At 40.7% G+C, this 13,346-nt stretch overlaps 1 protein-coding gene across 4 annotated transcripts in view; it reads left to right on the forward strand.

Annotated features, from left to right (window-relative positions):
* LOC149319699 (5-hydroxytryptamine receptor 1F-like) overlaps positions 1-12,126 on the forward strand; it is a 177,607-nt gene extending 165,481 nt beyond the window's left edge. For 3 of the 4 annotated variants that reach the window (XM_089512214.1, XM_089512213.1, XM_089512215.1), the window contains exons 3-4: positions 758-832; positions 7,144-12,126. In XM_089512214.1, the coding sequence (XP_089368340.1) occupies positions 7,181-8,302 (1,122 nt within the window). In that variant the 5' untranslated portion in view covers positions 758-832; positions 7,144-7,180 and the 3' untranslated portion in view covers positions 8,303-12,126. The remainder of the gene's footprint in view (positions 1-757; positions 833-7,143) is intronic. The other variant, XM_089512216.1, reaches the window with a different exon arrangement.
* Positions 12,127-13,346: the final 1,220 nt, after the last annotated feature.

The following is a 13,346-nucleotide window of genomic DNA, read 5'->3' on the forward strand; positions in this document are numbered from 1 at the left end:
ATTGCTAGGAAGTATACAAATAGGACATGAAGTCCAAATGGAAGCCTGTAGCTCAGGGGTAAGGCACATGTTTTCTAGTCAGAAGGTCTCATCTTCAATTCCAGGTCATCTAACTGACACATTGATGAGCCTCTACTAATCAGTCAACAAAAATAGATTGAACTGACCAATACAGTGATTCAGGCAACTTCCCATATTTCTCAACCTGTTGTTTATTTTCTGCATCAGAATTTTCATGCCTCTGAACACAGAAGTCCAATTTAGCTACCATTGCTAATTGCTATTGATAGACCTATCCTTGACAAATTCATCTAATTTTATTCATAACAACAGATTCGAGTGGAGATGATCCCTTTCTTTTCTTTTCTTTTTAAATGAGAAAAAAAGTGTGACATTTTTATAAAACAAGCCAACTGAGGCATTGCTTAACTTGAAGCAGCCTAATGTTTAGCCAAACCAATTAATGAGCACATTTCACATGTCAAGTAGCTGTTCTTTGTGAATGATCTCCTGTGCATTAACTTCAGTGTGACAGGTGGAATACACACCTACCTAAATGTGTTTCTAAGAGCCAATAATGAGTGAGTGAAAACAGGAATGCAACAGCAAATGCCATTATTCCCTTAATTGTTTTCTGGTTATCCTCCTCCCCATCCCCACCACACAGATTCTGCATATTTATTTGTTTTATCTGCTCCTGTGTACTTTTTAAATGCACCTATTTTAATATGTGTCCTTTCAACTTGTTTTTTCAAAGGGCTTTGTGCAAAAGAAACAAACAAACAAACCCAAAATAACCCCACCTGCCTCCGGAAAGCTGGAAGAACAGAATGTAAGAAAGTAATTATTTATAGGGTGACCTGGGGTTTTATTTTTATTGGCTCAGTAAGCAATTACTACTTGAAAAAGAAAGAAGCAACAACAGCCTTTGAACTGTACCTGGCCCTCTGCTCTCCACATTGTCTATCAGTGAAAAATAATAAGCCAGAAATGGCTAGAAAAGCTCTCCAGCCAGCCAGCACAGAAAAAATCTACCCTGTTGTGCTTCAAGAGACTGTGGTTTCAACCTAGTTGGTCCTGTAATTTGGTGGAGTGAGGCCTCAAGAAAGAGATACTAGCTGGTGTAGACACAAATGCTATGGTCTTTCTTGTATGTTAGAGACAGATCTATGTGTTCCAGGCATCTAGCTCTGGGCTCCCTTAGATATCCTACTGCCTGCAAGTGTGAGGGAGCATTTTGTCCCAAATCAGAAAGATTTAACTGGTAGTTTTCTCAGCTTTTACAGATTGAATGGGGATGGGGGTGCCATTTTGCTCTTTGTCTCAGTCAGCAAATGACTTGGGCCAGTGCTGGACAGTGAACAGCTTCCACCTAAGCTAACATAGAAGGACAAAAGCTTCCATTGTCATGATGATGGCAAGACAACTGCTCCTGGACATTTATGGAGTCATTTTGTTGGTCTTCCTCAGTGGGCTAATTTTTAATGTTCAATGTGTCACTTTCCAATATCAAATAGTTGTAGTGGTCCAATGTGTTAGCATTTTCCATGGCAGCACTAATGCTGCCCTACTAGGTTCATACAACTATGTACTGTTGGAAACCAACATATTGAACTTAGACATGCATGCAGGATGATCACGCAGATAGATCTTTGGTATGGTTCAGCAAGACTCAGATTAATTCATTATCAGTTACTGCAATGCAAAAAAAAAATCCTCTGTTGAAACACCCCGGACTGTTTTGAGGTATTTAGAGATGTGAGACTAGGATTTCTGGTAATTTTTGGTAAGAATTATACAGTTATAAGATTGCTTGAAAGTAATGTGACCTTTCCTGCTTCAAATCAAAGCTCCCGTAAGGATTTAGGAAAACATCTGGCTTTGGTTATCCCCGCCAACTTCTACTTTCTTTCAGGATTCCCAAGCCTGTTGTAAAGTGTTCTCCATTTATTCCCCTGAATCCTGTCCTGAATCCTCCCCCAGAATGACTGTCATGCAAAATTTTAAGAGGACACTACAGCCCAGTGATCCCCAGAACAGGTGTGTGGGCATCAAGCAGCTGCACCATTAAACTTGTCAGCAATTCCTTGCCTCAGTAAGAAGTCAGGCATTTCAGCTAAGAACTATTTAAAGGTTCAGATAAATGATTATGTGGAGGCAATACAATGCAAAGACAAAACAGTTCATAAAACTGTGAGAAAGCAGTGTCTAGCATTTTTTCTATGATGGCCATATAGTATAATGATAGCTGTAACAAACAACTGTTAATATATGATACAAGAACACTCGTTCTCTATTTACTTCTAATAATATGGTTGCTTCAGTTACCTTCTGTAACAATCTTTGTAGCCTACAGACCACAGTTCTGCAACATGTGCCTCATTGCATGTTAACATATGTTAACCCATTGCATGTTAACATAGGACAGGAAAGGTATGGTGCTTCAATAGAGAGAACATTACCTACAAAGTGACATTCAGCAGCTGTTCTGTCTTTCCTCCTAAACATGTTTTATGGGTTAAAAAAGGGACAAGAGAGTGGTGGGAAAATATGGGTTTCAATATAAGAAGGTGGCATTTCAACCCCTTAACTCCCATGTTTGATGCAATTGTGGAATAAAAGCTATATTGAAGGATAAAAGCCTTGTTGTAGATTAAAAGCCACATTTGGAATAGCCCATCATCTCATCTGAGGGTTCCTGGCCCTCATAATTCAGCTTCATGCAGCCCTAGAACCCATGTGTGGCTCCTGAAGAGTCTCAGCAGTCCCACAAAATCCCCACCCTCCAATACTTTTGGAGAAATATTTTGGGTAATTGCTTGCAGATAAAATCCCCCAAACACACGAAAACAAAAGATACACCTCCCCCTCCCACACAATTTTGTCTTTTTCTTTTGGACAAAAGGTGATAGACATTAGATTATGGTCTGTATCACATGTGGATTGCCACCTTCCCATCTACTGTCATCCTGGCGAATTCCACCCCAAACTGCTGTTAGACACAGTTGGTAAATCAAAGAAGACCCTTGATAGGGATTAGATTTTCATCTGGATAGCAGGACTGAAGGCATGCTAATCTCTCCCCCAGCAACACATGGTAGAGGGTTACCCTCTACCAGGGTACAGTGGTCCCCCCACATTTGCTGGGGATAGGAGTGAAGGACCCCCATGAATGTGGAAAAACTATAAATAAAAAAACCCACTCTTCTTTTTACCTCAGAAAACACCTCTCTATGGCGCTTTACAGACCGCCTCTGCCGGCACCGCTGATTGCTGCGTCCAGGAACCGCAGTGGCCAAACCGCGTGATTCCTGGACTCAACAAAAAAGAAGCTGCAAAATGCAGCTTCTTTTTGCGCAGCAGAAATGGCACCCCAAAGCGCCAATGGCACACTGGCGGCGTCATTTCTGCCGCGTGATGTGCGGACGCTAGGCGTCTGCAATGTCAAGATGGCGGTGCCCATATAGAATGGGCGCCGCCATTTTGTACGCGCCAAACGCGTACTAGGGTTAGGGGCGTCCGGAAAGGACGCCCCTTTCTAACCCTAGTACGTGCTCGGCACGTACGTTCGGCACGTGTGCAACGCACCTATGAATCTCCAGGTCCTCCAGTGCAACTCTGTGGTCAACATCTGCCAGAAGTTGATCATAGAATCATGTTGGAGGACCTACAAATGCCTAGAGAAGTGTTTTCTCTAGGAAATTCTGGGTCCTCCAGCACAACTCAATGGTCAACTTCTGGTAAAGTTGCACTGGAGGACCTAGAGTTTCCTAGAAAGAAGATATTAATCAAACCCGCAAATAATCAAATCTGCAAAAGTCAAAGTCACAAATGTGGAGCGCCAACTGTAATTATTGGGTCCTGGCTGCAATATGCAGACTCTACTATATAATCAGTGAACAATAGTCAGTGGCATTAAAAAGGGGAGTATGTGAAAAAACAGAATCCCAAAATAAGTATATTAAAGTGAAGGAACAGCTGGATGAGAAGTCGAAGGCTTTCATGGATGGAATCCATAGTTTTTGTGGGTTTTTTGAGCTATGTGGCCATGTTCTAGAAGAGTTTCTTCCTGACGTTTCACCAGCATCTGTGGCTGGCATATTCAGAGAATGCTTTGCCTGGAAAGGACTTGGGTATATATATTGTGTGATCTGGAAAGGCAGGAGTGATTTGCATGTGTAGTGTTCTGTTGCTAATGGCAGGCCTCAGGGTGGATGGGTCTGCAAAAGAGGATTAGTGTCTGCTTGATAGTGCTCATTGTCTTCTGGAAGATTTCTCATTTGCATTTGTTGAGTCTTGACCTTGCTATTTTTCAGGACTGGTAGACAAACCTTGTTTACTTTAAGGGTTTCCTCTTTCCTGTTGAAATTGTCCAGGTGTTTGTGGATTTCAATGGCTTCCCTGTGCATCCTGACATGGTAGTGGTTGGCATGGTCCAGAATTTTGGTGTTTTCAAACAATATTTTATGCCCAGGATGTTTTGTGGCATGTTCTGCTACTGCTGATTTTTCTGGCTGGCCCAGTCTGCAGTGTCTCTCGTGTACCTTAATTCTTGTTTGCTCACTGCATTTAGTGGTGTCTATGTAAACCTGTCCACAGCTGCATGGTATGCGGTAAAGTCCTGCAGCTGTGAAAGGGTTTCTCTGGTCCTTGGCTGAGCAAAGCATTTGCTGGATTTTCTTTGTCGATTTGTAAACCATTTCAAGGTTGTGTTTCCTCACCACTTTGCCTATTCTGTCTGTGACTCCTTTGATATATGGTAAAAATACCTTCCCTTTGGGTGGCTGCTTGTCTTCACTCCTCTGGGTTTTCCTGAGCCTGGCAGCCCTTCTGATGTCTGAGCTGGAATAACCATTGGCCTGAAGAGCCTGGTCCAGATGCTTCAGTTCATCTTCCAAGAAGTGGGGTTCGCAGATGCGTTTTGCTCGGTCTACCAGTATTTTGATTGTGCTTCTTTTTTGTCCTGGGTTGGAGTTCTTGTGCATGTATCTGTCTGTATGTGTAGGTTTTCTGTATATGGTGTGATCCAAATGTTGGTACGGTTTGTGGATGACAAGGACATCCAAGAATGGCAGAGTTCCTTCCTTTTCTTTTTCCATAGTGAATTGGATGTTGGGGTGGATGTTGTTCAGATGGTTCAGGAACACAGCCAGATCTTCTTCTTCTTCTTGGCTCCAAATGGTGAAAGTGTCATCCACATATCAGAACCAAGTTTGGGCTTTTTCGGTGCTGTTTCCAGGGCTTGCTTTTCAAAGTGTTCCATGTAAAAGTTTGCTATCACGGGGCTTAGAGGGCTTCCCATTGCTATCCCATCTCTCTGTTCATAGAATCCATTGTCCCACTGGAAATAGCTTGTGTTGAGGCAGTGTTCAAACAGGGCTGTGATGTCTTCTGGAAAAATCTGTCAGATGAGTATCATGGTGTCCATTACAGGAACATTGGTGAACAGGAAAACCACATCAAAGCTGATTAATATGTCCCCAGGTTTTAGTTCAAGGTTATTGATTTTTCCTATGAAGTGAGCTGAGTCCTTGATGTAAGGGGGGGGGGGGTCTGCCCTAAATGGGTTTGTAATTGTATGGCCAGAAACTTGGCCAAGTCATATGTGGGGGATCCAATAGCACTCACTATGGGTCACAGCTGGATGTGATATTAAAAATGTGATTGAATTTAATATGTCTATTTAAAAACAGAACAACAGAGATACCCAAAGATATTGGGATCAAGGAAGGGAGCTACGCATGCTTCTGAGCTTATATTTGTGTGTTACAGTGGGAGAGATTAACATGCCTTCAGTGCTGCTATCCAGATGAAAATCTAATCTTGATCAAGGCTGCTATTTAATTTACCAACTATGTCTAACAGCAGTTTGGGGTGGAATTCTCCAGGATGACAGTATATGGGAAGGGGGTCATTCCCATGTGACACAGACCATAATCTAATGTCTATCACCACATATTTATTTAACAAACAAAAAAAAGACAAAATAGACACATAAAATGCAATCACACATTTAGCAGTGTTTCATCTTAAGGACTGATATACTTCTAAATGTGTTTTCAGAATCAGAGCTTAGATAATAGACTTTTGTGTTACGGCTCATAGAATTCCTCAGCCAGAATGGTCACTGAATGGAGATTCTGGGAGGTGTAGTCCAAAAAATAAACCTTTTCTACTCAGCCCTGTTGCATATATAAATGGGCTTAAATCCAGAAGAAAGGAGGTTGATGTTGTCAGAAGGCAATTCTACGCCTATACATATATGCTGGAAGAGGAACAAAAATGTTTAGTATGGACACTGCTGTAATAAGCTTTTCCGGGGAAAGGGAAAATAAAGTGAGATATAAAAGATATACAAAAATATGAACATTATGTTTTGACCTTTCGAGTTGGGTATAAGAAACAAAAATTAGTTGTGTTTAATGTTTGGAGAGATATATGTAGAAGTAATAGTAGATGAGTGAAGATTCTATGGTTCTATGAAGAAGGGTTGATATAGTAAATATTAAGAAAGTCGATTAGAGAATAAAGGAACAGGCAAATTTGGTAATAAGAAAGTTGGAACGAATGTTAAAGTAAATGAAATGAAAGATAGTAGGGTGATTGAGAAAGAAAAGAGAAAAGTTAGTAAGTTAGAAGAGGGTTGGCGTAAGTGAATAGAAAGGAGTGAAAGTGAGAAGAGGTCTTGTGGAACAAGAGAAAGAAAAAAGTGAAGAAGAAGGGGTAGTATGGAAAGGATGTGAGAGATCAGAGAAGAGAAGAAGGGGAAGAGAGAGAGGAGAAGAGGAGAAAAGAGGAGATAAAGTGAAGAGAGTAGAATGAAGAAAATAAGAAGGATATTTGGAATGATTGGAAATGAGAAGAATGTGATTGTTAGTTGTATATTTGGGATTATGGGGATGTTTTGAATTGGTATGTTTGTTTTTTTAATACTGTTTACTATTTGTGTATGTTTGATTCATTTCTTGTGTATGTTTGGGTTTCTCTTGTTCTTTTTGAAAATCAATAAAAAATTAAAAATGTGTGGTATGGAAATATAACAGGAAAATATTGAGAAGAAAGATAAGATTTGAATTTCCTAGGAAAATGCATGGTGGCTTTGTTCTGTTTTGTTTTTTCTAAACTGTGTTTACTCTCCTGCAGGTGTCTTCATTAGATAAAAACCACCTCAAAGGGAATAATGGATTTCCTAAATTTTACAGAACAAAATTATACGCTGGAGCAAAATGATACATCAGAAGAACTACTTAAAAAAGTAACTTCCAAGATTCTGGTTTCTCTCACCCTTTCTGTGCTGGCAGTAATGACAACTGTCATCAACTCTCTGGTCATGACAGCCATCATTGTGACACGGAAGCTTCACCACCCTGCCAACTATTTAATTTGTTCCTTAGCAGTCACTGATTTCCTGGTTGCCATCCTTGTTATGCCCTTCAGCATTGTCTATATTGTCAAAGAGACCTGGATCATGGGTCAGGTGATGTGTGATATTTGGCTCAGTGTTGACATCACCTGCTGTACCTGTTCCATCTTACATCTTTCAGCAATTGCCTTGGATCGCTACCGAGCAATCACAGATGCTGTGGAGTATGCCAGGAAGAGAACACCCAAACATGCAGGGATTATGATTGCCATTGTGTGGATCATTTCCATTTTCATCTCAATGCCACCATTGTTTTGGCGGCACCAGGCAGCCAGCAGGGATGACGAATGCATAATTAAGCACGACCACATTGCTTTCACCATTTACTCCACATTTGGAGCCTTCTACATCCCACTGGCATTAATTTTGATCCTTTACTACAAAATATACAAGGCAGCAAAGACATTTCACAGAAGGAGCGTGAGCCGGGTTCTGAAAGAGGAGGTAAATGGACAGGGTCTCTTGGAGGGAGGTGAAAAAAGTTACCGACTAACATCTTCAGCATCATGCACTAAAGACAAAAAATCTAACCCTTCAGGAGATTTGGACAGGATCCACCTCTCGTTGCGAAGTCCTGATTCTGAATCCAAAAATGAAAAAGGGTGGCGGAGACAACGGATTTCTACCACAAGAGAGCGCAAGGCAGCCACTACCCTTGGTTTGATTTTGGGGGCCTTTGTGATCTGCTGGCTGCCTTTCTTTGTGAAGGAGGTGGTTGTTAATACCTGTGAAAGGTGTCAGATTTCAGAAGAAATGTCAAATTTTCTGACATGGTTGGGATATATCAACTCTCTGGTTAACCCATTGATTTATACAATCTTTAATGAAGATTTCAAGAAAGCATTCCAGAAACTTATCCAATGCAAGAGCTATCTTTGAATGGGAGGAGAAAGTCAATTTTAAAACTTGGTTTTTAAGAAAGAGAATTCAGTAAGGGATTCATAGCTCTGCCCAAAGAGAGTGATGTGTCCATTATACTAGAGAATTCACAAGAATTGAGAAGGTTCCAACGAGAATCCAGAAAGTTTCAGGGAGATTATATGTACTTCCAGCTTTGATCTTCTGCCATAACATAGTATCACAACAGTTCTAGAGGCATAAGCATTAACCAGGAACTTCTGTGCCTCATACTTTCCCAGAATGTTACTAAACAGTGCTAGCCTATATTGACTGGGTAAATTATAGTGGTAGAAGTTGATTGCAAATCTGGACACACAATACACACAACAAAAATCCAGCTCCACCAAACTTTTATCTGGAGCACATCTCTAATATTTATATATTTGGCATTTAAGAATGTTAGCTGTGTTTTTAGGAAAGGCCTTGATACATCCCCATATTGACTATCTCTGTTTTGTCTCATTAGCATCTCACAGTGAATGTTGTCTACTTGTTAAGATGTAATCACTAGTCATTTTATTTATTAGAAACAGGAAACTATACGCACAGAAAGGATGTAGGGCTATTCAGATGTGTGGAAAAGCTTAATGTTTCAGCATGTATTTTAATTGCATGGCATACTTGGGGTTCATCCAGAATGTAGATTAATGTGTTCTTGATTGGGTGCTGTAGCACGCAACTAGGAGTTTAGTTCCAAGAGAATGCAGGCATCTGTTTCCTGTGACATCACTGAAAACCAAGTGCAACATCCCAGATATAGAAAATAAAAAGTGGAACCTTTCTAGAGAACAAATTCATTCCTCATTTAAAAAAAAAAAATAGAAGATTTGACTAGTTGAGCTTGTAATTAACATTGGAGGGGAGAGAAATTTTAATTAAGGCTTTGTCCGGGCACTTAACTTGCCAGGCCTGTCATTAAGGGAATATTCTTCCAGATAACTACTCAACATGAACAGTGACATGTTGTTTCTTGGGGATTTAGTATGCCTTCAGTTTCTACTGAAGTAGTCAAATCACTACCGCTTTACTTATCTTACCATGTTCTGACTGATATGTGAGCATATGATCCAACAGTCATGGCTCTTATTTAAAATAATGGGCCGGTAATTTATATTAGCTACTTAACCCAAAACAGACAGGCTTAAAAAACCAGCTGCTGTGCAGCTTGGAGTGGTGTTGAGATCACACACACATCCAACCCGTGCAGAAGCCATGCTGGGGTTGGTCCCAGGCCACCTAAGTGGCCCAAAGCCAGCCCCAAAAGGAACGGATGTTTTCACTCCTTGCCATTTGGGACCGCAGTAGGGGCTGGCATTGAGACCACCACATGCGGTCGCTGCGGTCCATTGGCACTACAGGTGAGAGCAACCTCTGGCTGCTCCTTCCTGCCTGTCTGCTCCACCCTTCAGTTAACTTGTGGGACATGGTGACTTACCAGTTAAGATACTGACTCTGATGATAACAAGAAATATATAAAGGGCTTCAGCTGGTGCCAAAAGCCATATGTAAGGTCAGGTTTTTGTATTGCCTGTTCAAGGAATGAATTCCACACACAGTTCTTTATGACTATTGCATTTCTAATTGAAAGCAAAACACAACAGCCTGGAAATCTTGTTACTCCCAGTATGATCTGATTTGTGGAATTAACTGCATAATTTGAAAACATTACAAGAATACTTTCCAATAGAATTGCATGAACTCTGCTCAAAAGAACTACAAGCTTGCATGCACTCATTTTTTTTCAATCTGGAAACAATCACCCTTTGAGAAAACTCTAGGACAAAGGTGGAACCCCTTTCACTCCCAAGGGTCAAACCTAATTTCAGTGAGGTTCCTGAGTGGAAGGGAGATGCATTCAAGTACTGGGCAAAGCCAAAGATGAAAAAGTGGGGCCAAAAACCCCCATACCTGAGTACATTTTCACTTAAAGCTTTTACTGCCAGTAACTAAGCCTTAGGCAAATCATTTTAACTTTTTATAAGAGAAAAAATACCACAGAACATCTAGGAAATCACTAAACTATGGTAAGATAGCATCAGGAAAAGACAAGAGAGCTGAATTAAGATTGTCTTCCTGGAGTGTAAGAAGAGTCAGAGGATGTGTTGGCTACACTGTTTCTAGAGACTGCTTTTTTCTTTCAGCCTATTGCAGCTGTCTACTCAAGCTGAATTATTTATTTTATTTATTTGTAGCATTGATAAAATGCCAATGCATTGTCTGTTGTTGTTATTTTTATTATTATTAACCATAATTTTATGCTGCAGTTTTTCAGATACTCAGTTCCATTGCACCCATATTGCCAAAAAAGAAACTTGTCTTTGCAGCCATCATTCCTCTGTCTCTTCCCATACAAAAAGCATGATGTTTCCCATCAACCAACCTGGAACAGATAAATTGCTAGTGTGTTGAGAAAGACCATGTAGGTTTTACACATGGCAAATGAGTCAGATGAGTTTTGCTACTAAGATATGCTTAAAAGTAAAACAATGCATTATTGTGTTCCATTATCCCCACACAATTAATGTAAGTAAATTTGGTGAAATTGAGCATTTTTGGAAAAATTATACTTTTGCTTTTTTAAAAAATGTCTTTTTTCCTTCCAAACTTTACTGCTTTCCCACATAAATGTACTGCATCTTCTGTGTATGTGACAGCTTTAGAAACTACAATTGATATCCCTGGCCAGATTCTTCTATCTCCCACACATCCTTTCTCTTTTCTGGTTTGTACATACTTTATCACTCTATCATTAGCTGTCTAGACTGTGGTCTCTGAGCACTGCTTACAGTGGCAATGAAACCATTTAAAATTAATCACTGATCCTGCCATAACAGGAGCAGGCATGGCTCTCAGTGAAAATATTTTACCTCCCCCCCACCCACACACACACACACACACTAGTGTAGCCAGGTTTTTCAAACATCGATATATGGCAGGACATCTCTGATGGCCAGCCAGCTGAAGACTGACTGGTACAAGTGAGGCAAGCCCATATAAAGCCCAGGTCTTGTGAGAGTTCCAGGTTCTCATAAGATCAGAAATCTTGTTGAAGAGATTGGATCTATCATGCAAAGCCCTCTTCTTGTGAGATTATATAAAGCCCACTTCATGTTACCCAGTTAGCTGGTGTTGGAGAACTGAGAACAAGAAGAACAGATGCCTGACATACAACAGCAGCAATTAGTCTGTTATGAGCGAAGCTGGCACCTACTCTTCATGCTCTTCCTGCTCTGATCTGAACAAAATATCCAAACGTTAAGGCTCTTCTTCCCCAGAGACAAAAAACTATGCAACATAATCAGGCTCAGGCCACCTTCCAGACTCCTGGTCCCCAGAACTTTGTACTACACCACCACACACACACCATCAGTCCTGGCTCTGAGGTGAATAGGAACTCCATGGTGCTGAATCTCTAGTCTGGCATAAGCCAAGCTCCAGTTCAGTGCCAAGCTATTCTGAAAGGAAGATTAATAAACTCAAGAGTGGATTAATCACCTCTATGGTGATGGATGCACTGGTTACCCCTACACTTCAGTTCCATCTTTTCTCCAATTTGGGACTGAAGGAAGCTTTCACCAGTTAAAATAAACACTGTCAAAAATTCACAATAAGCTAAAAAGTAATTAAACCATTGTAAAATTCAAAACAATTAAAAACATAAATCACTAAAACAGCAACAACTACTACAGGTTGAGCATCTTTTATCTGACATGTTTTGGGACATGTTTTGGATTTCAGATTATTATTATTATTATTATTATTATTATTATTATTATTATTGGGTTTTGGAATATTTGCATATACATAATAAGATATCTTGGAGATGGGACCAAGTCTAAACACAAAATTCAGCTATGTTTCATACTGTATGCACTTTATACACTTAGCCTGAAAATAATTTTATACAACATTTTACATACTTTTGTGCTTGAAACAACATTTGTGCACATTGAACCATTAGAGGTGCCATTGTAGGTGTCACTATATCAGCTGCCCCTGGGGAAAAAAAGGATTTTGGAGAATTTTGGATTTCCAGGTAACAGATACTCAACCTTTACTACTAGTACTACTACTCTTATTGCTGCTGCTAAAAGTCCAGCACATTATCCAAGACCTGTTTCCCCCAGCTTAGGAAACACTGCAAGACTACAAAAAGACTGCAACATCTCCTGTACTTCCATGTCACATGGTAACCTGTGTGTTAAAGCTCTAGCTTTGCCTATTAAATCATCCTTCATTAAGAGAGAGAGGAAAACTTATCTTTGGCACTTTACAGACCGCCCAAAAAGGGTGGTCTGCCAGCACCTCCATTTCCGCCGTTGGGAAGCCTCAGCCTCCAGATGGCGAGGCTTCCCGGTGGCCAAAAAAGAAGTCCCAAAAAGCCAGTGGTGCACTCGCAACATCATTACCACATCGTGACATGCGAACGCTAAGCATCTGCGATGTCAAGATGGCAGCGCCCGTGTAGAACGGGCACTGCCATTTTGTACGCACTTGGCGCATACTAGGGTTAGGGGCATCTGGAAAGGACACCCCTTTCTAACCCTAGTACGTGTCGTGCACATACTTTACGCCCGTCTGTAACGGACCATAGGCTGCTTATCATATTATAGCTAGTGGAATTTGGTCATGTGGAAGGAATGCCTAAAAGAGGCTTTTCTTAATACATGTATTGCATTGCCCAAAGTATGGAACTATCGTGACTCTCACCATGTTTGTCTGACATTACTATGACCTGCTTGGTGGGGTTTTTTCCCAGAACAGTCAAAGAACCCAAATACTTCAGCTAAAGAAAGCATTTTAAATCACATTTACTAATGGTTTCATCAGGATTTTTCTAATATAGGCCCAGTCCAGACGTGCCAAATGTGCCGTGCTGGCGGCATACTAGGGTTAAGGAACCGTGTGGCAACAGCACAGTCTCTAACCCTAGTATGGTGCGGCACCATAACAATGGCGGTGCCCCATGTATACGGGCCCTGCCTTTGTGACATGATGGACACATAGTGTCTGCATGTCATGC

This window comes from Sceloporus occidentalis, unplaced genomic scaffold (genome assembly GCF_023333645.1).
Source record: "Sceloporus occidentalis isolate IW3139 unplaced genomic scaffold, rSceOcc1.0.p SCAF_2, whole genome shotgun sequence".
Lineage (NCBI taxonomy): Eukaryota > Metazoa > Chordata > Lepidosauria > Squamata > Phrynosomatidae > Sceloporus > Sceloporus occidentalis.